Source organism: Solanum stenotomum, chromosome 1 (genome assembly GCF_019186545.1).
Source record: "Solanum stenotomum isolate F172 chromosome 1, ASM1918654v1, whole genome shotgun sequence".
In the NCBI taxonomy this organism is placed as follows: domain Eukaryota; kingdom Viridiplantae; phylum Streptophyta; class Magnoliopsida; order Solanales; family Solanaceae; genus Solanum; species Solanum stenotomum.
Genome location: NC_064282.1, coordinates 32,686,608 through 32,709,476, shown reverse-complemented (window position 1 = coordinate 32,709,476; position 22,869 = coordinate 32,686,608). Strand labels below are relative to the sequence as shown.

At 35.3% G+C, this 22,869-nt stretch overlaps 2 protein-coding genes across 2 annotated transcripts; both read left to right on the top strand.

Annotated features, from left to right (window-relative positions):
* The first annotated feature begins 621 nt into the window (after window positions 1-621).
* On the top strand, window positions 622-2,993 carry LOC125875239 (uncharacterized). The gene is made up of 4 exons (XM_049556376.1): window positions 622-668; window positions 736-904; window positions 984-1,098; window positions 2,932-2,993. The coding sequence occupies exons 1-4, from the start codon at window positions 622-624 to the stop codon at window positions 2,991-2,993; spliced, it is 393 nt and encodes a 130-aa protein (XP_049412333.1).
* Window positions 2,994-13,029: 10,036 nt separating this feature from the next.
* Window positions 13,030-19,600, top strand: LOC125870835 (zinc finger protein VAR3, chloroplastic). The gene is made up of 5 exons (XM_049551377.1): window positions 13,030-13,496; window positions 14,029-14,146; window positions 15,685-15,968; window positions 17,415-17,513; window positions 17,616-19,600. Exons 1-5 carry the CDS (start codon window positions 13,105-13,107, stop codon window positions 19,330-19,332), a joined length of 2,610 nt encoding a protein of 869 aa, XP_049407334.1. The 5' UTR covers window positions 13,030-13,104; the 3' UTR covers window positions 19,333-19,600.
* Window positions 19,601-22,869: the final 3,269 nt, after the last annotated feature.

Here is a 22,869-nt window from a genome sequence, read left to right as displayed (position 1 = left end):
GAGACAATTGATGTCGTCACTAATTGAACTAAAATAATCAGCGACGATAAAATTGTGTTGGTAGTAATAACCTTTTTAGTGACAAAACATACTATTAACTACAAAAAGATTATACATTTTACGACAAATAAATTTGTCACAAATGTTTATGCATTTGGGGACGATTCTTCTTTTTGTAGTTGATATAATACTTTTAGTGACGAAGCACTAAATCGTCTTTGTATACTTTTAGTGACACACATTTAGTGACGACTGATTGATGAATTATTTTTCGTCACATAAGATTATTAGTGACGAAATATGATTTATAAATGACAAAATTATTTGTCCCTGATAATCAAATTTTTTGTAGTGTCTGTGACAACATATTCATGTTATGTTGAATAAAATGTTGAATTTAAGTATTTGCATTTGAAAAGTCAAAAGTGTCTCTTCGTCTTCAGAAGTTACAACTTTTCACATTCATTACATTGGAATTATATAGGAACACAACTTAGGTCCTTTCATTTAATTTTCTTCAAGATGGGAAGGAAGAATAAGAAATCTTCAAAAATGACTATGAGTAAAAAAAAAAACTACATTGAATCCCTTCCGAGGGAACTACTAATTGAAATCGTTGAAATGATTGCTTCCTACTCCCTCAAAGATTTAATGAGGGTTAAATTAAGGTATGTATGTATTAATCAATTTTCACTCTTTAATTTGATTTCCTAACCATTTGATTTGATTTCTCAGTTCCAAGGTCCTCAATCAAGTCGCTAATGAACCTTCTGTATATCAGAAGGTAACATTGGTCAGCATTCCTGAATTTATATGGTCGTGTTCAGTTGTTCGAAAATGCACTTCTTTCCTGGAAATGTGCAGAGCATTGAGAAGTTTAGAAGCCTTATACAGAAAATGCATGGTAATTTTTAATGTTTTTCGAATGTATTCACGTTTTTATCAATGTATTTTACATTTTAAATGTGTTATTTCTTCTGTAGTATGATTTTTTCAACCATAGCAATTCAAATGGATTGAGAATGATTAATCAAGAAGCAGACGGTGACCACATTGGTGCATCCTATGTGCTTGACATAATTTCAATCTTCAATGACGGTGAATCCATGAGAGAAGGCTTAATGTTCATTGCCAACATGAGAAAAGCGGAGTCACTAAAACTCAGAAGATGTCGACAGAAGTTGCGATATATTTTATTTGAAATGGTGCTAGAACCTCATTTCTTGGGAGAAAGACCAATTTGTTGCACTGCTCATCAATTGTATCACTTTCGTTGTGAATTATGTAGTTGTGATTTAGAAATAGATGAAGTGGTTAAATTTCTGTATTAATTAAATTTTCATGCGTGGCAACATATATACATTTCTTGCAGACTCATGGGGAAAAAAAGGTGACCTTTTTGTGTTTTGTACTGATTTTTGAATTTATTCTTTATAAAATGTTTAATCTAAAAAAATTTGACATTTTTTCATTGCTTAATCACTCAATTCATCGATTAACTCATCCTTGAAGTGTTATCTGTGGCAACATATGCAATGTCTGTTGGGGGAATTGCAACGGACATGTCATATGTGGCAACACATGTATATCATAAAATGATCTTTTGGGAGTTAATTCAATTAAATTGTCACCTAATTCAACATGTAACACTAATATATAGTCTTACAACATGTCTAAGTACAAAATTATGGTCTAATACAACAACCTTCATTCAGTTTTATCAATTATTTTTACAAACACTATCATCCCATTAGTTCATCATACAATGACCAATTAACTCCATATGATAGTTATACAACACCCTTGTAAATCGTTGTTCCAAGTGTTATAGCATATTTTTATTGCTTAATTATGATTCAAAGTACTAATATTTGGTCCAATTTGACATTTTCTCATTCCTAAATCGCTCAATTTATCGATTAACTGATCCTTGAAGTGACATATGTGGCAACATATGCACGTTTTGTTGGATAAATCGCAACAAACATGTCATATGTGGTAACATATGTATATCATAAAATGGTCTTTTGGGGGTTAATTCAATTAAATTGTCACCTAACTCAACATGTAACACTAATATATAGTCCTACAACATGTCTAAGTTCAAAATTATGGTCTAATTCAACAATCTTCATTCAATTCTATCAATTATTTTTACAAAGACTATCATCCCACTAGTTCATCATACAATGACCAAGGAACTACATATGATAGTTATATAACACCCTTGTAAATCGTTGTTCCAAGTGTTATAACATATTTTTATTGCTTAATTATGGTTCAAAGTACTAAAACTTGGTCCAATTTAACTTTTTTCTCATTCCTAAATCGCTCAATTTATTGATTAACCGATCCTTGAAGTGTCATATATGGCAACATATGCACGTTATGTTGGATAAAATGTTGATTTTTTTAGCAGAAATTGCAACATACATGTCATATGTGGCAACATATGTATATCATAAAATGGTCCTTTTGGGGTTAATTCAACATGTAATGTAACGGATCATTATAGAATACTCCACTAACACACACTCCACGCACCCCCACTCATTATAAAAGGGTTAATTAGGGTTCCCTTAATTCACAAAAAAAGGCTCTCGTTTTTTATTTTCTTTTCTTTATTCTTTCTCCTCTCCTCCTCTCACACTCAAATTTTCCTGAGAAGATGTTACCACCTTTGACAAATTTAAGTCTCTGCATGCTCTTGTTATGGGTGATCAACGTAATTATGTTGTTCTCAGTTAATATGAAGTCTTCTTCAAGTGTGTTCTCAGTGCATAGGTGATTATTGTTGTTTGTTTTAGTCGGATCTTATCTAATGGAGGGTAGCTTCATCATTTGGTAAGTCTTCTTACTTTATATATAACATCATGTCTACTGTAACGGCGTGTACGAAGTAGCTAACTATGGTTGTTTATTTTTCTGTAGGTGGTCTTATGACAGAGTGCATGGGTAGCTCTGATCCACCACCTTTCAAGAAAGAACGGTGATGCCCCTCCAGGTTTGATCGCTCAATGTTGACTCCAGATCCTCCAGTCAAGTCCTTTTTTGCTGGCTGAAGTAGTAGTATAGGGCTAGAGCGTTTCAGATGTAAATTTTGTTGTTTTTGTTGGCGTTAATGCCTTGTAAATATGGATATGTAGTTTAGCCTAGCCTTGCATGTCACTAGTTCAACTATCAACTAGTAATGACATGTTTATGTTTATGTTTAATGTTTTCCAAGTTTATGTGCTTGAATTCCTCTCTATTAATGGTGATACTACTTTCATGTACACATAATTGACATATGTTGCAACAACTTAAAAAACTTAAGTACTTTATAAAAGTCATAGGCAAGACCAACCTTTAAAACTGGCCCAATCGGCCCATTATTTCATTTCTAGAAGGGATATATATATAAATTAGGGTTTTCATTTTCATTTCAAGAATAGGGTTTTCATTTTCTTCCTCGCCGCTTCGGTTTCTCTTCTCTTTGCGCTTTATCTTTCTTTCTCTCTCTTCGCATGGATCTCGGATCTCTAGAGTGCATGGAATATAATGATGTTTTTATTTCATTAGTCTTTTTTCTGTTAGTCTTTTCTGTTCTTTGTTTTTTAACACACAACTAATTTGATTGACCTTTGGTTAAATCAAGTCTCAGCACTGTCATGTATTGTCAAATCAATGAAATCATTAATTTTGCAATATAGTGATTGGGTAAGAATGAGTTCTTTAAATATAGATCAATACTCTAGATCTAGATCTAATGAATGAGTTTTGTTTGTTTTTGTTACTTTTGATATAATGTCAAATGCAATATTGAAAAGAATTTGTAATGATGAAAATGATCCCACGTTGGGTAAGAAAATCTGTTGCAAACATGGAGACGTACTTTCAATGCAAACTTCATGGTCGAAGGACAATCCAGGTTGAAGATTTTGGTCTTGTCCATGCTATCGTGTATGTATATTTCTACATCTTAGTCTGGAGACTTCTCTTTATTTTGTTTTTTCTTTTAAATTTAAATTTCTTTGTCGTGTGTATTTTAGGAGAATGCATGCAACTTCTTTAGATTGAGGGATCGTGAAGATGTTGATATACGATCTAAGTTCGTTATTCTGAGATTGGCGAACAGAATTAAGGAGTTGGAAATTGATGATGAAAGTCATATTAAAAGAAGTACCAAATGGGTGATGAAGGAGAAGAAGAAGACCAAATGTTGTAACAACTGGAAGCTAATCTTCGTGTTGTTTGTTGTGGTTTTTTTTCTATTTTTAAGCATTATCAAGAAGAACACTGTGGAGGATGGAAAATTCTTATGTAGTTGTGTACAACCATTAAAATTATCATAATTGTGGAAATAAATAAACGTAGTTTTGCACTCCTGTTTCAACATTTTTACTTGTTCTTAACATAACATATGAGTCAAATGTCGCAACAATGGAGTCAAATGTTGCTACATATGAGACATATGTTGCTACAAATGACTCATTTGTTGCTACAGATGTCTCAAATGTTGCAACATATCACCCTTATGTAGCAACGTTTGACCATTTGAGGCATATGTTGCTACAGATGACCCATATGTTGCTACATATGAGACATATGTAACACCATTTGATTAAGTACTTGCTCTCAATATAACATCACATACTATATACTTGCTCTCAATATAACATAAAATGACATAACATAAGTGATAAAATAAAATATTGTCATTAATTACAAACACATTGTCAAGGCTCCAAGCTCCTTGATACTATCCCAGCAGCTCAAATCCATTGCATTCGACCAACTGTATTGTCATACAACAGGGTTTGGGGAGGTTGAATTGCTGTCCTGGAAATCAAATGCTCAACAAATGCAAGCGAATATGACCCACACGTGGCTTTGGTTTCATTTGTTACCATAGGATCCAATCGACATTTAAATTCCCATGGTTCATTGAGTAACTTATCTGGCAAATGCTTCATTATTTCACTTTGCTTCAACAATTTTGGCAGCAACTCGAACACAGGTTGTATGAATATAAAAAACTTGGCATGTTCCATACCCATCAGTTGGCAGTCATAAACATTCATGCGACCCTCGTGCAAGAGGATCTCAAGAGTCACAAAATGAGTTTTGTTCATGTTCATGACTGTTAAAATCCTTTTTGCACCAATCCAATCCATGCCTCTAGGATATGGACTAACGCCCCTGACATAGTTAATCATATCTTCATTCCATTCAAACTCATTAATTAACTGTGTAAGGCTTCTGCCACCAACTGTTGTTGCCTCATCGCTGATTTTGTCATATCTTAGTTTGAAGTTGAAATAGAAATTGAGATCCAGGATTCTATCTGTGGAATCATAGTACTCAGGGTATCTCACATGCCTCTCCCGCATGAGGGTAAGGATTTCATCAATATACTGAAATAAAAAATAATATTAAAGAGTAAAGAAGAGTAATTATTGAAAAGATAAAAAAAAATGAACATTATAAATTGAAGGAACTAGTAGAAAAAATTTACCAAGTCTTCCCGCCAAATTTTTATGCTTGTCATGGTCCTGAAATCTTCTCCACTAAAAAAATACATGTCGTATTGTGCACGCAGATCCTTTTCTCTCGACAGTTCTATCAGTTTGTTCTTTTGAGCTATAGACACACGCTTATAAACATTCACATGCTTGAACTCCAACACTTCCTCCCTTACGGTCATTGGTAATTCTCCAAAGATCTTTTTCTTCAAATTTTGTATTGCCTTGATAAATGATTTTTTCCTCCTCTTGGCATGTGGAGTATATGGATGCCGAACATTCTTTGATGGAATGACCTTGAGCCTCCTCTTGTTTTTAAATTCATTGACAACCTGACTCAATGTTTGAAGATACATGATAGAATCTTCATCTAGTTTCTTGCACTTCTCACAAAGAAAGCCAGAGCATCTCCTACAAAAGGTAGCCCCTTGGTCTTGTCCAGCACCAATACCAATATCATCACCAACATCAACACCAGCACCAACATCAATACCACCACCATCAACCCCATCAAAAACAACTAATTCATTATCAATTGTCTCTTTTGATGGTTATTGCTCCAGCCAACTCCATTTTAACTCTATCCACAACAGGATCAAATAAGGTTTCAACCAACCCTAGAGTAATTAGATATGACATTTGCAATTTCTTTTCTGTTGGGACAAGCCATGGATGCACAACCTAAAATTATAAAAAAAATGAGTCATTTGTAGGAATATTTGGGTCAGATGTTGCCATAGATGTGTTATATGTTGCTACAGATGGGTGATATGTTGACACATATGGGCATCTGTAGCAATATTTGTGTCACATGTTGCAACAGATGGATCATCTGTAGCAACATATGAGTCATCTATAGCAACATTTGGGTCACATGTACTACAAATTAGTGATATATTGCAACATATGAGTCATCTATAGCAATTTTTGGGTCACATGTTGCTACAGATTAGTGATATGTTGCAACATATATGGGTGTAATATAATAACAACTTACTGCATCATGAGGAGGGTTATAAAGATTTGGAGGATTTTTAACAGTTTTTATGTTTGCTCTCAACCATCTCAATATCCTTGGAGATGAGATCTCTTCTTCTGCAGTTACTTGATATCTCAAATGAGGAATGACTTCAAATGGCCAAGCCTATAAAAAAGGAAAACATGTCACAAATCAAATGTTGAATTATTCAATATAATATAAAAAAATTAAGAACATTTTTGTTTGCCATGAAAGCCCATGGAAAGACAAATAAGTTATTGGTCTTTGGTCCTAAAGGTTTCATCAAGTATTTGACAGTTAATTCAAAGCTCTCATGACCCCAAGGATAGTTGTTGAAAGTCTCAATATCCTGAGATAAATTCACCCATTTAAGGGATATGTTGTTGTTGACATCTTTGGCCCAAAGTACATTATGTACAAACCAAAGTAAGTACAATGACTCTTTGTGCTTCTTTGATGTATCCTCATGATTCAACACATATATCAAATCGGATTTTTGAAGCTTGTCCCAACAAGGGATACCAAGTCCTGCTCCTCAGTTGAATGTCTTGTTTCTTCTTTTTTTCCTTTCTTTCGTCTTCGTGGTTCTTTTTTGACTATGAATTTAGAGATTGGCTCAGAAGGAGGATGGCATTTTAACCTTGAAACTATGACAAAATCTCTTCTGCCAAAAAAGAGTTGCATGCCACAGTAATTAATCAAAACCTCATCCTTCTTTTTAGGATTCTGAAAAATAAACCTTCTTTTCAGAAGTTCATAGACCATGGTCATTTGAAAATGTGCATTATTTTTTCTCTAGCAAATCAAGAAAATGACCAAAATAACTATTCCTAAAAAAATCTTCCAGACCAATCTGCTTGAGCATGATCCTGAAGGTGTCAAAAGGTTTTCACATGGCTGACCTGATAATGCTATCACTAGTAGCATTAGGCTGCAAATGCACAAGGAAAGTGTGTGCACTGATAGTTTTGATCCCATCATCATCCTCAACTTCATTTTTTTCTTGTTCTTCTTCCTCAACTTCCTTTTGTTTTCCTATGTCTTCATCAACTTCATTTATTTTTTCTTCTTCTTCCTCAACTACTTCTTTATTTCTTTCCTCCTTCTTCCTCAACTACTTCTTTATTTTTTCCTTCTTCTTCCTCAACTACTTCTTTATTTTTTCCTTCTTCCTCCTCAACTTCTTTTTGTTTTCCTTTATCTTCTTCAACTTCTTTTTTATTTCCCTCTTCTTCCTCATCTTTTTTTTCCTTCTTGTTCATCAACTTCTTCTGCTCTTTCTCCATCATCATCAACTTCATTTTTTTTTTTTCTCTTTCTTCATACTCTTTTTGAAAAATTCTGGTTCTACTTGAGAAGAAGAAATGCTTTAGATGCAAGTTCTTCTAAAAGAGTGGTAATTAAATTTTCATTCTTCTTCCTACAAGTTTTAGTCCTAGGCCTCTTCTGGATCTTTGTGTCAGTTGTTTCTTTTATTAATACAATTTTTCTTTTGACATGAGCCATTATATTTGTATCTGCAACCACAAAAACTAAATATTTCTTAACAAAAAACAACAACTAAACACAACAACACAACACAACAAGACAACACACAACACAATACACAACAACACAAACAAAAAATACGATTCAATACCACACATGAACCAACCACAGACCACAAAACCCTAACCAACGAACTACAAATTAAGCTTTTTGAAATCAGATAATATTTCAAAAGGAATAACTACCCAACCATCCTACAAATAAATAAGTGATAAAATCACTAAAAACGTCCTGATTTAATACCAGTAAGTATTTTTCAAAATCCTAATTAAATTTTACCTGAGAAGATATCAACGATAAACTAGAAATGATGAGGGCAACGACGCCTTGTTGTAGAAGAGGATTGCAACAGATTACCACTGATGTTGTAGAAAATATCACAACAACAACCTTGATCTGTGAAGGAATAATGGAACGAGAGAAAGGAAAGAAGAGAAAAGAAAACGGAAATTAGTAAAAATAAATTAAATTTGAAATATGAAACGACCTTTTATAGAGGAGAGGAGAGAGGGAAAATGAAGGGAGGATTGGTTTAAACCTTTTTTTTTTTTAATTTTGACAATTCAAAGTGTGACATATGTTGCCACATATACCCTTTCTATTTGGGCACATGCAGATAATTCTGTGGTGTTTTTTTTTACAATAGAGGTTATGTATGTTGCCACAAACACCATATTTCTTTCTTTCCATCATAATTGACATTTGTTCCAACAAAATAAAAACAATATTAATAATCATTAATATTAATATTATCAACAAAAATGAACAATTGATGGCAATATAATGTTACCACATATCTCCTTTCTGTGCATATGTTGCCACATGTATCCTTTCTATTGGGTCACATGAAGATAATTATGTGGTGTTTTTTACAACAAAGGTTATATATGTTGCCACATACACCACATTTCTTTCTTTCTATCATAATTGACATTTGTTCCAACAAAATAAAAATAAAAAATCATTAATATTAATATTATCAGGAAAAAATAACACTTCACCAATTGTTTTATACAACTTATCAACAAAAGGTAATTCACAATGGTATACATAAACATCAATCTAATCAATGGTGGTAACCGCAACATTTTCATCGAACTTTGCTTTTTTAGGTCTAGGCCTCTGTGGGTCTTCATTGTTTCTAGCATAGCCACTCTGAGCCTTTAAAATCCCATAATTCCGTAGGAGTGAAACATATCTCATGCGAAGGGTTTCAGAACTAATTCCACCAGATGGTACTTGTAGTCCATCACTAAAAAACTCAGCGTATGCAGCAATAAAAAGTCCACAATCACTGCATGGTATATCATCGATTAGAAAATATAACAAACCTATTAACACCATATTTCAATAGTGGTAAGACAAAAAAATAATGTGATACTTACAGACTATTGCTTGCTTGTAGGGCAATACCAGTAACATGTATGACTTGGTAAGATTCAAGAACTGACAAGTTGGTTCGGTTGTTTTGCTCAAAAAATTCGCTAGATTCAAGGTACTTTGGCAACAATGTAGACAACTTTTGAATCTCAGAGCACAATTTTCTGTTAGTCCTAGATGAGGACATCGAATCATACACCTTTATGCGTCGTTCCTTCAATACAAAGACTGCCAAGACCCAATGAAACTCCCCATTACAATTTACAGGGACATAAACCTCATCTGTGAGGTGCCAATGCAGTCCAACAGTTATACCAAACCCTTTGATAGTGCCAACAATTTTATTCTCATATTCAGGAACATCACTGGCATTGTCAATGTATGTTTTGAAAAAAACAATTAGTAGTGGTATATCGATATTTAGAATGACTCTGTTGCTTCGACTTCTTCCACAAATAGTATAAAATGACATCCACATACTGCACAAATGCATCAACAAGTGTATTTCTGTATCAATTTATTTGTATGTATTCATGTCTTAATCAAAAGATAAAAGTTGGCATGGATTTACCTCATCAGTCCAACACTTATTGGGTTGAGACATTACGTTGAACCAGTCCTTCTTCTTTGGAAATACAACTACAAAATCAAGTTGTTTGAATTCAAGATCCGAGCAATTGACTAAGTAATGATCGTCCTTGTCTATTCTGCAATTGTGTAATCATTATAAATAATTATTTAGTGGACAACAAGAAGAAATACTAATAATAGTTGAACGACTTTACTTTTTTGCATGATGCTTGTAAAGACCCTCGTTTATCCATTGCGAGAAGGATGGCATTAGTTCAGTTGGACCCTCGCCGTCTATGTTAAAACCTTCAAATGAATATTGTTGCTTCACATCACAACTGATGACTTCGACTTTCTTCTCTTTCTTTTTCTTTTTCACTTTCTCTTTCTCCTTCTTCTTCTCTTGCTCCTTCTCTTTCTCTTGCTCCTCCTTCTCCTGCTCCTCCTTCTCCTTCTCCTTCTCCTTCTCCTTGACTTTTGGGTTTGAGTGTGATACTGGAGAAGTAGTCATTGATTTCTTTCTTTCACTAATTATAGATAGTGATTGGAAAATAGATTTTTACAACCTCCTACACTTCAAAGGCTGTGAAATCTTCTTGGATGTATGGACATCAATATTATAAGTCATTTCTTTAAAAATATCAGTCAGTTCTTTAACACGAATAATAAAATAATCATGTTGCTGCTCACATTCTTCGCATAGACAAAAAGAGCATTTGATGTTAGAAGAGGAAGCAACACCAATAACAGATTGAGTTGTTGTCATGGATGAAGCTTCTTATATCATTTCATCTACACGGTAAATAAAAAAAGGTTGAGAGTTTACAATTGATTATAAAATAATAATGGGTAGAAATTGATACTTATGTTGACACAGATGGATATTATGTTGCCACATATGTACCTTCTGTTGCCAAGAATGAATCTTCTGTGGCCACAAATGATTCTTCATGTGCCACAGATTAATCTTTTGTTACTACATATGACCATTTTATTGCCCTAACACATAGGTGATATGTTCCAACATATGACAACTCTGTTGGAATATATATCAACATATCACTAAAATGTAGCAACATACGACACATCTTTCAACAAATGAAATATATGTTGGACAATTGAACAAGACTATATTTCTAAAATCATATGAACAAAATGATCACAAAAAGAACAACAAAAAACGAATTTTCACTGAATGTTAACAATACATATACATTTCCTCAAAATTAGGGCTTTTTTGGATTTGTTGATTTTCTTTCAAAAACAATAAATAATAGGTACCATTACACCATTATTCAATTTTCACATCTATAGAACGATTTATTATTCATTAACCCAAGAAAAAAACTTAGTATTGTTCGAAAATTGTAAAATCTTTCAAAAAAATGACTTACCCATTTTAAGTCGAACACAATCTTCAGTTCAGAAAGAGGAGAGAGTCACGGTCGGAGATGAGGAGGAAGATAAGATAATGGGGGAGAATATTTTTTTTGATAGTCGGATTTTTGGATTTTCTAAGGAAGAAGAAGAAGAGAAGAGAGACGTTGGGAGAAGAAGAGAAAATTCTATTTTCTTTTACTTTTTTTTAAATGGTTTGGATAGAATTATAAAAATTGAAAACTAAAGTGTTTTTTTTGTATTTTATAAAAGATTAGAAAGTTTTGAAAATGTTAATTTGGTCCCAGATTTACTTAAATTACATTTTAAAATGGATTTGACCCTTTCAGTTTTTCGTTCATATTTCGTCGACCAATCCTTCCTAATTCACATCAGGAAGGGCTCGTGCAGCTGCAACATGATTTGAAAAAGGAATTGATCATGACTTTGAACCTGTTCTTTCCATGACCCCTCTTAATTGATATGAGACAGGAGATTCAATGCTTGAATGAAGTACAAATTACTTTGATTCAATTATACATCTTGGAATCAGCTTAAGTATTCCTTTTTTCTTTTTTTTTTCAACTCATTTATTTTATCTAATTTATATCTAATCTATTTTTCTGGTTTCTTGGTCAAAGTGTCACCAAAAATCAAAGCAAGACTTAATTAACATCTTTCATTTAATTGTCTCTAGAGAGATGAATTTTCGCCAAAAAATGTTGCATTGTAAAAAGAACCCACCATTACAAAAATGTCTGAACTTATCAAAGATCCAAGCATTCCCCCCCTCCCCTCCTCTTTTCAAATTTCTCTTCAATCGAATAATGATTATATATGAAAAAGATTATGACTTTTGAATGAAATAAAAACAATTGCTCATCGAAAAACATTATAGACAGATCTCATGTTTTCTTTTGTGTGTTTGAAGCTGAATGAGTTTCTGATTGGAGAAGGAAGATGGGTTGAGGGAAGTCGACCAGTGGGGTCGATTTGGGTGTTTTCTGGTGACATTTTGGCTGGAGAAAAGAGGTAGTAAAGGGTGGTCTAGTTCACCGGAGTTAGCGTCTGGTTGTGAGGTGGTTTACGGGTTTTCTGCCGGAGTGGCCTGATTTCATGTGGGTTTGGTCGCTGGCCGGAAAGTGGGTGATGGTGGCTATGGAAATGGAAAAAATGGGGTCGTTTGGTGGCTGGACAGCAGCTTGGAGAGGAGAGGCTGGTCAGAAAAATGGGAAAGCAAAGGCTGAAGTTATTGCTTCTTCCTCCTCTATTTTCTCATTGTTCATCCTTTTCAATAATTACAGGCAAATGAGGAATTGCAAATGAGTGTTAGAGGGGTCAGGCATGGGTTTAAAAATGGGTAATGGGTCGTTTTTTAAGATACGGGTTGATTAAGTTGATTTGAGGCTTTCCGTCAAATGAAGGATATATATGGTGAAATTAGTAACGGTAGGGCCAAAACTAACTTCACTTTAACGGTAAGGGCATAGTCAATCAATAAAATAAAGTTGAAAATATTTTTGACCTTTTCCCTAACTAAAATAAAAAAATATAAATATAAATATAATAAAAATGTGGTTAAACTGGTTGGCCAAAATGGGGACCACCCCTACCTCATTTTTATCATCGAATGGTGTGTATTCGTTCGCCCAAACTATTGTAGATCCCCTAGGCGAGAAGCCATTTCCCGTCTCTGTTAAGCGAGGGTTTAGCAAAACCCCAAATATGGCTTCCAGGTTCATCTCCCTCCTCGCCACTCCATTTCCCACATTCCTCAATCACCTACGACGCCACTCTTTCCTCCACCTTCGTCGTTTGGCATGCGGTTCTCGCCGCTTCACAGTCTACAGTCACCCCCATATATCCCCTCTTTCACCCTCTCAACAACAATTCCATGCCCAGCCCATCAATAATCACACCCTACTCGACTCTTCTTCTTCTTTCACCTCCCACCCTTGGCCTGAATGGCCTAGCTTAATTACTCTTCTTACTGGCAATGACCAGCTACCTCCTGCAGTGGAGGACTTCTTCGTCGCATACGAGGACTTGTCCCAAGACTTCCTTCGTGCTGCTACCCTCTGCTTAGATTTTGCACGGGAGCGCCCAAATTTCATAGGGTTTGATTTCATATCTTAAATTTTATCTCTCTGTTTGGGAATTCTCAACAATGTTACTTTTCGTAAGAACTGAAATAGTATATGACATAACTAAGAAAGGTTATAGGATTATTTTGGTTTGCAGCATGAGCAAGAGTATTGGTTGTTAAGTAATGATTCAGAGGCCTATATGAAGATATTACAAGGAAGAAGGAATCAAATGGAGTGAGGACAGAGAGAGTGGGATACGGAAGTAAATAATCAAGGATATATGTAGATATGACATTTTCCTTTGACTAAGTTTGTATGGGAGGGTATTATTTAGAAGTATTTCATGCATTTCTATGCGAGCATGTATGCTGAAGATTGAATATATCTTGTATATCACTTATTTGATTCATCTAAATTTACTAATGATAACACTTCCCCAAAATATAAATTCTGTTCTAAGCACTTCGCTTTTGACAAAACACTGAAATGTAGGTTTCAGATATTTGTAAGATAAAATAAACATTACTTTCATCTTTGTGTGCATCTGTTTCATGTAATGCAGGTTGCTTTCAAGGAGGGATATTGAGGCCGTTGTATCAAATGGGACACCATTTTTGTTCAAAGGTGCTCTGGAGACGGCAAGAAGAATGAGGGCATTCTTGGGTATTGACGGGAGCACTGTAAGCACATGCTATTCTTATTTGACAGTATAGTATAGTATTCTGTTGTCGTTACAATGGTTCCTTCATCAAATAAGTTAATTTGAAGGATTTGTACATAGTAAAAGAAGGATTAATATAAGATTTACTTAGTCCAATCAATTTGGAAATAAGCTTAAGGGTTCAGTTACATTTGTGGACATTATATCTATTTAAAATAATTTTATGTTTTGATTGCAAACTAAGCAAAGTTGGATCGATTCAAGGTTGAGCTTCCTTTTGATGACCTCAACTAAGCTCAAAGCTAAACTACTTAACTTGATGAGACATTTTTGATACTTAAGCTTATTTAGATGTAGTAAGGTAATTCTATTTGTGAGTGTTGGTAGAACTTAAGTTGATGCCCAATTTTTACTTTGGTTGAGGCTAGGGAATGCTTCTTTTGGTGCCTTACAATCCTGTTAACTGCAATCACAATAGCATCCATGATCTGCGTGCCCTTAATAAATGCCATCTAATGTGCATCTACCAGTTTCAATAAATGCCATCTAATGTGCATCTACCAGTTTTGAAACGACTTTTTTCAGCCTTTCAGTCAACAATTTTGAGTTGATCTTATATATGCTAACTATTAAGCTAATATGCTACCTATTGGCCCCTAATTTTTTTGGGATCAAGGCTATGAATGTGGCATTGAAACTCCTTTCAAAAAATGGTCTGATTACAAAAGTTCTGAACTGCTGCCACTACTTCTTTGCTTACTATCTCCCAGCAATTGGTGAAAAATTCCATTGTGAATCCATCCGGTCCAGGTGCCTAGTCCCGCGCAGATGCCATGACACATTCTTTAATCTCAGCCTCACTGAACTGACATTGTAGTATTAAATTGTCTTCTTTACTGATAACAACACCTGATCAATGGTTGAATGGAAATCTCCATATCTCTAATTCTATATACAGATTCTGATAAAATTTTGACAATCTCCTCTCTATCACTGATGAATCCCCTGCAGGAACACTTGCAGGAAACCCTCCAGTTTCACTATGAACTTTAATGCTTTGTGATATTTAAAAAAAAGTTGTAATCTGTCGAAGGGTTTGTGTGATATTTCCATGCCGAGTGATTTCCTTCTTTAAGATGGAACTCCTAGGTATGACTTCCAAGTTGTTTTTGTTTTTTACATTGAAGAACTTTAGGTAGTTAAACTTAAAAATAGGTGTCTTATGATGCAATTGCGTTGTTTAATGAATTTGATTTTCTTCCTTTGAATTAATCCTCTAGGAAGTAATACATCTGGCCAAAGTAATCTCTAGCTATCCTGTGTCTTGTAATTTGCTTCTTACACCTCTTGACTATTCCTTGACTCCTTGGAGAAAACTGAAGGAAATACTATATTGAGCTTGCATCAACAATTTTTCTCTGTTCATTTTTTTTTGAGTTACTGAAACAACTGTACCTTTAAGTACACATCTGATATAGTGTTGCTGAACATTGTTTTTCCTCATACTTTTTGGTTGTTTATTGTCTTTTTGAAACTTTATCTTGATTCAAATATCAGGTGCTGGATCATGACAACACTAACACAGTTGATCTCATGAAATACATATTAAGTTACGCGAGTAAACCCACTGTTTCTTCAGAAAAAAACTCCCTCTATAGCAGGGAACTTATAGAATCATCTTGCCGGAATCTTTTGCGTGAGTTGGTTGAAGTGAGCTTCGGAGCTCCAGCAGTGAACCTGCCTCCTGCAGAGCAATATGATTTTTCAGGTAGATATGGACAAACATCAAGGCCTATTAGACAAAATATTGTAATGAAGAGAGGCGACTGGATATGCCAAAAGTATGTACAATTGTCTTGTTCTGGCCTTTCTTGTTTCTAAAATTTTTATTGGTTTGTAGTCTGTTACTATTTCAGCTTTGTGGCCCCATATTCTTTTTAGGAGACAAGGGCAATCCCACTTATAGTGACCCTTCATTTTCTATGGTGAATTCCATTAGGACATGAAAAAACATTTAACTCTCCTATTAATATTCATACATTAAAGGTATTCATGCATAAAAGATATATCTTGAGGATATGAGAGAAATCCCATATTTTTTTTATAACTGAGAAATTTGTCTGTGACCCGTCCTTTGGACCAAGCCCCGAAGGCCTAGCTCGAGTGGCAAAAGGTGGAGGATTTGTGGCTTAGGTCGCAGGTTCAAGCCCACACCATGCAAAGCGAAGCCCAGTATTTAAGTGGAGAAGGGTAGAGGGGCAGGTCCATTATCCACCGAGTTAAGAAGGGAAATCCCATTTTTAGTGGTCCATTTTTTTTGATGAATTCCATTAGGATATCAAAAAGCAATATATTCTCCTATTAATATTCATGCATAAAAGGTTCCCAATGTGCTTGAAATAATCATAAGACTAATATATAGTATATAATTTATGTCTCCTTTTTGTTATTTATTCCTCACCTTTTATACTGTATTAAACGTCTTGTTTTCCATGAGTAAAGACTTGAATATGTAGAATCTATTCTAGAAATCTGCTGATTTAGGTTACTGTGGCAAGTAATCTTATGGATGTGTGGATACTGTAGTACCTTACCTAGTCCTGTCTAGAATTTGGAGATAAGAGAGGGATAGGGTGCTGCTGTTGTTCTTTGGCATAAATATTATGGTTGAAATGGAATTTGGTATGCAACCACTTCGGATCAACATTTTCAGTCCTTCTGAGCTTAGACAGAAAGTTGAATATTACTTTCCACTTTGTAAAGATATGACACGTGGGCCTAACTCAACCCCAAAAGCTAGCTCATGAGGGGAGGATTGCCCAAGTCTATGTAAGGAGACCACCAGCCCATTCCCCAACCAATGTGGGACTTTTTACCCACTCTAACTCTGTCTTCATGCCCAGACCCAATTGGAGCGTGGGTTGAGAGCCCAAACGGGGGTGGAGCCAGTACCATGTAAAAGATATGACACTTGAGCCTAACTCAATCCCAAAAGTTAGCTCATGAGGAGAGGATTTCCCAAGTCCATATAATGAGACCACCAGTCCATTCCCCAAACAATGTGGGATTTTTTACCCACTCTAACACACTTTTGTTGTCTTTCAAGCTATTTCTTTCATATACTTCTAGTTCTAGCTCTACCTCTACCAAATAAGGGAATGTGTGGACTGACCCCAAAGTAAAATTATTTCTGTCCTTCTCCTTCCCTTATTCTTAAGCTTGTTAATTTGTTGGTTCTTGTACTTTGATGATCTTTAACGGTCCAAGTCTGCATGAATATTGAACAGGTGCAATTTCATGAACTTTGCAAGAAACAACAAATGCCTTGAATGTGAGGAACCTAGACCAAGGAGACAGCTGACAGGCGGGGAGTGGGAATGCCCTCAGTAAGCACTAATAAGTCTCTTGTTTATGTATTTCAGTCATTAGTTCTATGCAAATCATTATCATGTAGGACATGTTTTTTTATTATAACGTTGATATCACAGATGTTATTTCTTCAATTATGGGAGAAATGTTGTCTGCCTGAGATGCAACTTCGGACGACCAGCTGGGGCTTCACCTAGAACTACCCACTCCAGTGCAGAGGATGGGTACAATGGGAACTCTGCGTATCCAAATGGAATTGATCTTAAGTTGGCTGAGAATGAGGAGAAGGCACAGCAGTGGTTTTCTAAGATTTCTCAGATGAACAATGCCTCTGATATGGATGGTGCAGCAGCTGACGAAGACTTTCCTGAAATAATGCCGCCAAGGAAAGGAGAAAATAAGTTTGTTGTGAGCACAAGGAAAACACCCTTGGAAAGGAGGTTGGCCAACACTCAATACGAAAGAAACTTTGGTTACAATGGTATCCCAGAAGGTAACACTTTGACTGGTGGTGCACATAGTATCCTTGACACATCAATGAAGCAGAATATTGATCAAATATCTGGAAAAAGTCATAAGGGCATTGCTGCAGACAAAAATAGTGAGTCAGCCATTCACCATAGTGGAAGAGGTTCTAACTATGTTCCTTTTGTGCCATTACCAAAAGACATGTTTCAGAAAAATAATCCAACTTCAGTGATGGATGAGAAAGTAAAGGAAGAAGTTGGTGTCTCTCACACTCCTGAGGTTAGTCACCAAACATGTTCAGCAAGTCTTGGAAATGACTTTGGGAAGTCCATGGAGAAGTTGCAGTCAAATGACCCACTCAGTGAGGATAAAGAGAGAGATCAAGCTGAGAAGTCAGAAAGTTGGTTCAAGAAAATCGCGGAGCTGCATGATGTCAAAGACTTACTGAGTTCCATCTCCGATGATGACTTCCCAGAGATTATGCCAATGCGTAAAGGAGAAAATAGATTTGTAGTTAGCAAGAAGAAAGACCGGTCTTTGACTTCTCCAATGTACAAAAGACACGTGGCCATGGAGCAAGCAAACAACAGTAGCTTTGTCCCATTTGTTCCCTTCCCTCCAGGCTACTTTGCGAAAATGGACACACAACAGGAACATATCACAGATTCGTCCTCTCTGTCTAGGGTTGGAACTTCATCTACATTCAGCAACTCAGATCACAAGGGATCACCCATGAATCCTCTTTCCAAAACCTATTGTGAGAAGGAAGATGTAGAGAAGACACATCAACAGTCAGATGATCCTGGGTTTTTGTTCAGAGATACTATCACTGCACAGACTCCTGTTGATCAATTTACAAATTCAAGGTTTGCAAGTCCAAATTTCTCCAGGGATGAGGGGGTCCCTTGTGTTGGAAATTCAGTTGAAACCTCTCTTGCTTTAGATGCTTGCAACACTGATAGTAAAGACAGAAGAAACTCCATGAACGAGGATGTATCCCCAGCCGAGACTTTGGGAGTAGGTTCAACCAAGCTGCCTAGAAACCAGAACGTCAGAAATGGATGGACAGGAAAGAGTTTGGAGGGGTCTGCTGTGAAGGAAACAGATCCGTTAGACATGTCTGAAGAAGCCAAAGCTGAGAGGTGGTTCCAGCGTGTTGCTCAGATAAAAGACATATCTGAATTGAGTCAAATCCCAGATGAAGACTTCCCATCTATTATGCCAATGCGCAAGGGAGTTAACAGATTTGTGGTGAGTAAGCGGAAAACTCCTCTTGAGAGAAGGTTGACATCTACTCAGTACCGGAGAAATCTTCCCGTTGTGACTTCTGATCCCATGAAAAGAGAAAGGGACAATAGTGATAAATGAACCTACACAGATACGGTGCCCAAGTTTTTGCATGCCAGATTTTTTCAAAGCATTCAAGCTAAGGGCTCATTGGTAGTTGGATAAAAAACAAGTTATTCATGTATTAATTTTTGTATAACTTATACCATGCCTACTAGGTAGATAGGAAATAAGTTATTTATGTATAAAATTAATACAATGTTTGATTGACAATTTAGAAATCTACATAACTAATACATGTATAAGTTACAAGGCATTGTATTATTTTATGCAAGATCAAAGGTGGAATAACTAATATATGAATACTTAACCCTGCCTAAAATAATATATAAATTTACTATAACTAATTTCTACATTATTGATATTGTAAAATTCTAACTAGCTACCAAACAACTCCATGTAAATGATGGGCAATAAACTAAAAATGTACAACTTCACAGACTTTTTATGGCTTATTCACGGTATCTGTAACTAATTGCGTTGTATATATATATATATATAATATCTTCTATACTACGTATACATTTCCTAACTTGATTGTTAAATTATTGTTTGATTCAACAACGAAAAGAAAGATCGATTCTTTGAGATCCTTCCTTTCTTCAAACCCAACGAAAAGAGATAGAATCAGGCCGATTCCCGAATTGCCTTTCTGGATATTCCTCAATGTCCCGGCTATTCACGGAACGTGAGAAGCAGATGATTAATCATCTCTTTTCGGAAGAATCTCAACTTAAAATATACAATTTAGTGGATATATATATTTTTATATTAAATAATATCATAAGCAGATACTTTTTCTTATTTAATGGTTGTGACTTTTCCTAATGGTTGCAATTTTTTAAAAGAATTGTGACTTTTTCGATGAGTAGTGACAATTTCGAAGGGTTGTGACTTTTTTGATAAGACAGTTAATACATATTCATACTATCATCTGTTGGTTATAAATAGAAGGGTCTCTTCATAAAAGGACAAATATACCCCTAAACTATCATAAATGGTATGCATATACCATCCGTTATACTTTTGGGACATTGATGCCCCGCCGTCCAAAAACTAGATCATATATACCCTTTATACTAACGGGAATACACGTGTCATAATCTTATCCACCGACCCGTCATTTATTAAATATCGGATCGACGGATAAGATTGCGCCACATGTCCCTATTTAATCTTCCATTATAGTGAAGGGCATATGTGCACTAGTTTTTGGATGGCAGGGGCACTAATGTCACAAAAGTATGATGGAGGGTATCTGCATACCATTTACGATAGTTTGAGGGTATATTTGTCCTCTTTCCCTATTTTTAAACTATGTATTTCTAAGTTTTGTGTTCTTCTTCCTCTTAAAATACCTAATTTAGTATATCTTCTATGGATTTGGGGGATGATTTAGGCCTAAGTTATGTCTTGGTTGAATTTTCAGAGGTCATGAGCTTGATTTAGACTTTCTAGGAGTTATGTTCCTTTCTTCTGACTTTTACAGATGTCGAGTCAAGGAAACCTCAGATTTATGTTTCGATGGTTTCATTGAGCCTGGAACGTTGAGTATAGTCATATTGCATATATGGTTTGTGTGTACAGGGTTCCGAATGAATCTTAAGGGTCCTTTCGATGATTTGAGAGTTGGCTGTTATTTTTGGTGTTTGTGTGCTTTGCTTTAGCGATGGACGACCTGCTTTAGCGAAGCATTGATCACATTCGCGATAGGTCAATCATATTGACCTTCGTGATTGCGACCTTTGCTTTAGGAAGGTCTGTTCGCGATCGTGAAGGCTGGATTTTATCCGGGGTTCACTTTTGCAAACCAGAGTTCTCTTTTACGACATCAAACTGGGTTTTAGACCTGCCATTTTCCGGGTTCTAGCTATTTTTCTCATTTTGAGCTTTGTAAAATCTTGGAGGTGATTTTGAAGAAATTTCTTGTGCTATGTCATTTGAGTTCTTCAAGAACTTGAGTTCTAAACTGAAATGGTGATTGTGAACTGATTTTAAGTTTTTTTTTTTGAAATGATTTTCACTAATGAGTTCCAAATGCATTGGGTAATATTTCTAAGTAAAGATTTTCAAACTCAAACTTCTTAATTAAGTTTTTGAGTTGATTGACCCTTTTTCAAAGTATATGGTATGTGTTTATTATATCCAAAAAATCTTATTATGATTACTTGATAGAAATAGATTGTGTGACTTTGGATGTTATTCGGAAAGGGAAGACTCAATTCTTGGATTGACTATTTGATTGAATTAAGGCAAGTGATCTTCTAAGCCTTGTAAATCTAGTAGAATTGTGCATTTCCATTCATTGTGTGTGTTGGAGAGTAATGAGCAAGAGGTGAATGGTTCATTGTTCTACTTGATTAATCGTATTGAATAAAAAAGGGTATTAATTATAAGGCAATATGTTGATTATAATGCTTTTTGAATTGCCTTGTTATGGACTCTATTTGATTGATTTATAAAATGCTTTAATGACATGAATGTGGACTTGAATTGCTTAAGTTGTTGTCTCTTCCTTACCGTGTAAATTAATTATTTACACTAATTGTTGTACACCGTGATAAGACATGTGAAATAAAGCTGAAGGAAAATTATTCCATCTAGTGATATGATATCAAGCCAAAGGGAAATGGTTTCGGATAATGATATGATATAATGCCGAAGAGAAATAGTTCCGGCTAATGAAATGATATAAAGCCAAAGAGAATGATTTCGGCTAGTGATATGATAAAAAGTCGAAGGGAAATGGTTCCGATTAGTGATGTGATATAAAGCCGATGGGAAATGGTTCCTGCTAGTGGAATTGTGCTGAAGGAAAATGGTTTCGACAATAGTTGACTATTGTGATATGATGCACTCTTATACTTGTGATTGATCTACTAGTTACTTTTACTTGATCTACTTGTTACTTGTGATAGTCATACTTGATACGTGTTGGTTGTTGAACTGTGACTATTGAAATGTGTGGTTAGGCCTTGTAAACTGTGTATTGTGAAATTGTTAGATTGGGTTGATTTCTATGCAGGTTGTTGTTTGAGGAGGTTTGATTAGAGATGTAAGGAATATTCGATTTCTAGCTAGTTTGCCTTGTTTATTAAGTTGCTTGCTGAGTACCGTGTTGGTTGGTACTAACTCCTTGCTTCTACACTTGTGTAGGTTCCGAGCCTAGTACCGTATGATTTCTCTTCTTCTTCTTCTTCTCCCATTTTGAGACTTGTTATAGGACTTTGAGAGGTAGCTACTTTTCATCATGACGGACCCTCTTGTTCATTATTTCATGCTTTATTCTTTTTGAGAAACAAAGACATCGAGACTTGTATTTATCTTTAAATTTGGCACTTTATGTATTGGTGGCTTGTACACGTGTAACACCTCAGATCTCATAAGGGAGAAAATCCTAGTTTTTCAGAAAATTGGTGCCAGTACCAAGGAACCACCCATGGACCGTAGGTGGGGCCGTGGTTGGCCAGTTCAAGTTCCCGTAAGAGTCGAGGTTCCAGTACTTAGAGACGGTTCACCAGGATGGTTCTTCATTCATCGGACGAGCCATACGTAGGT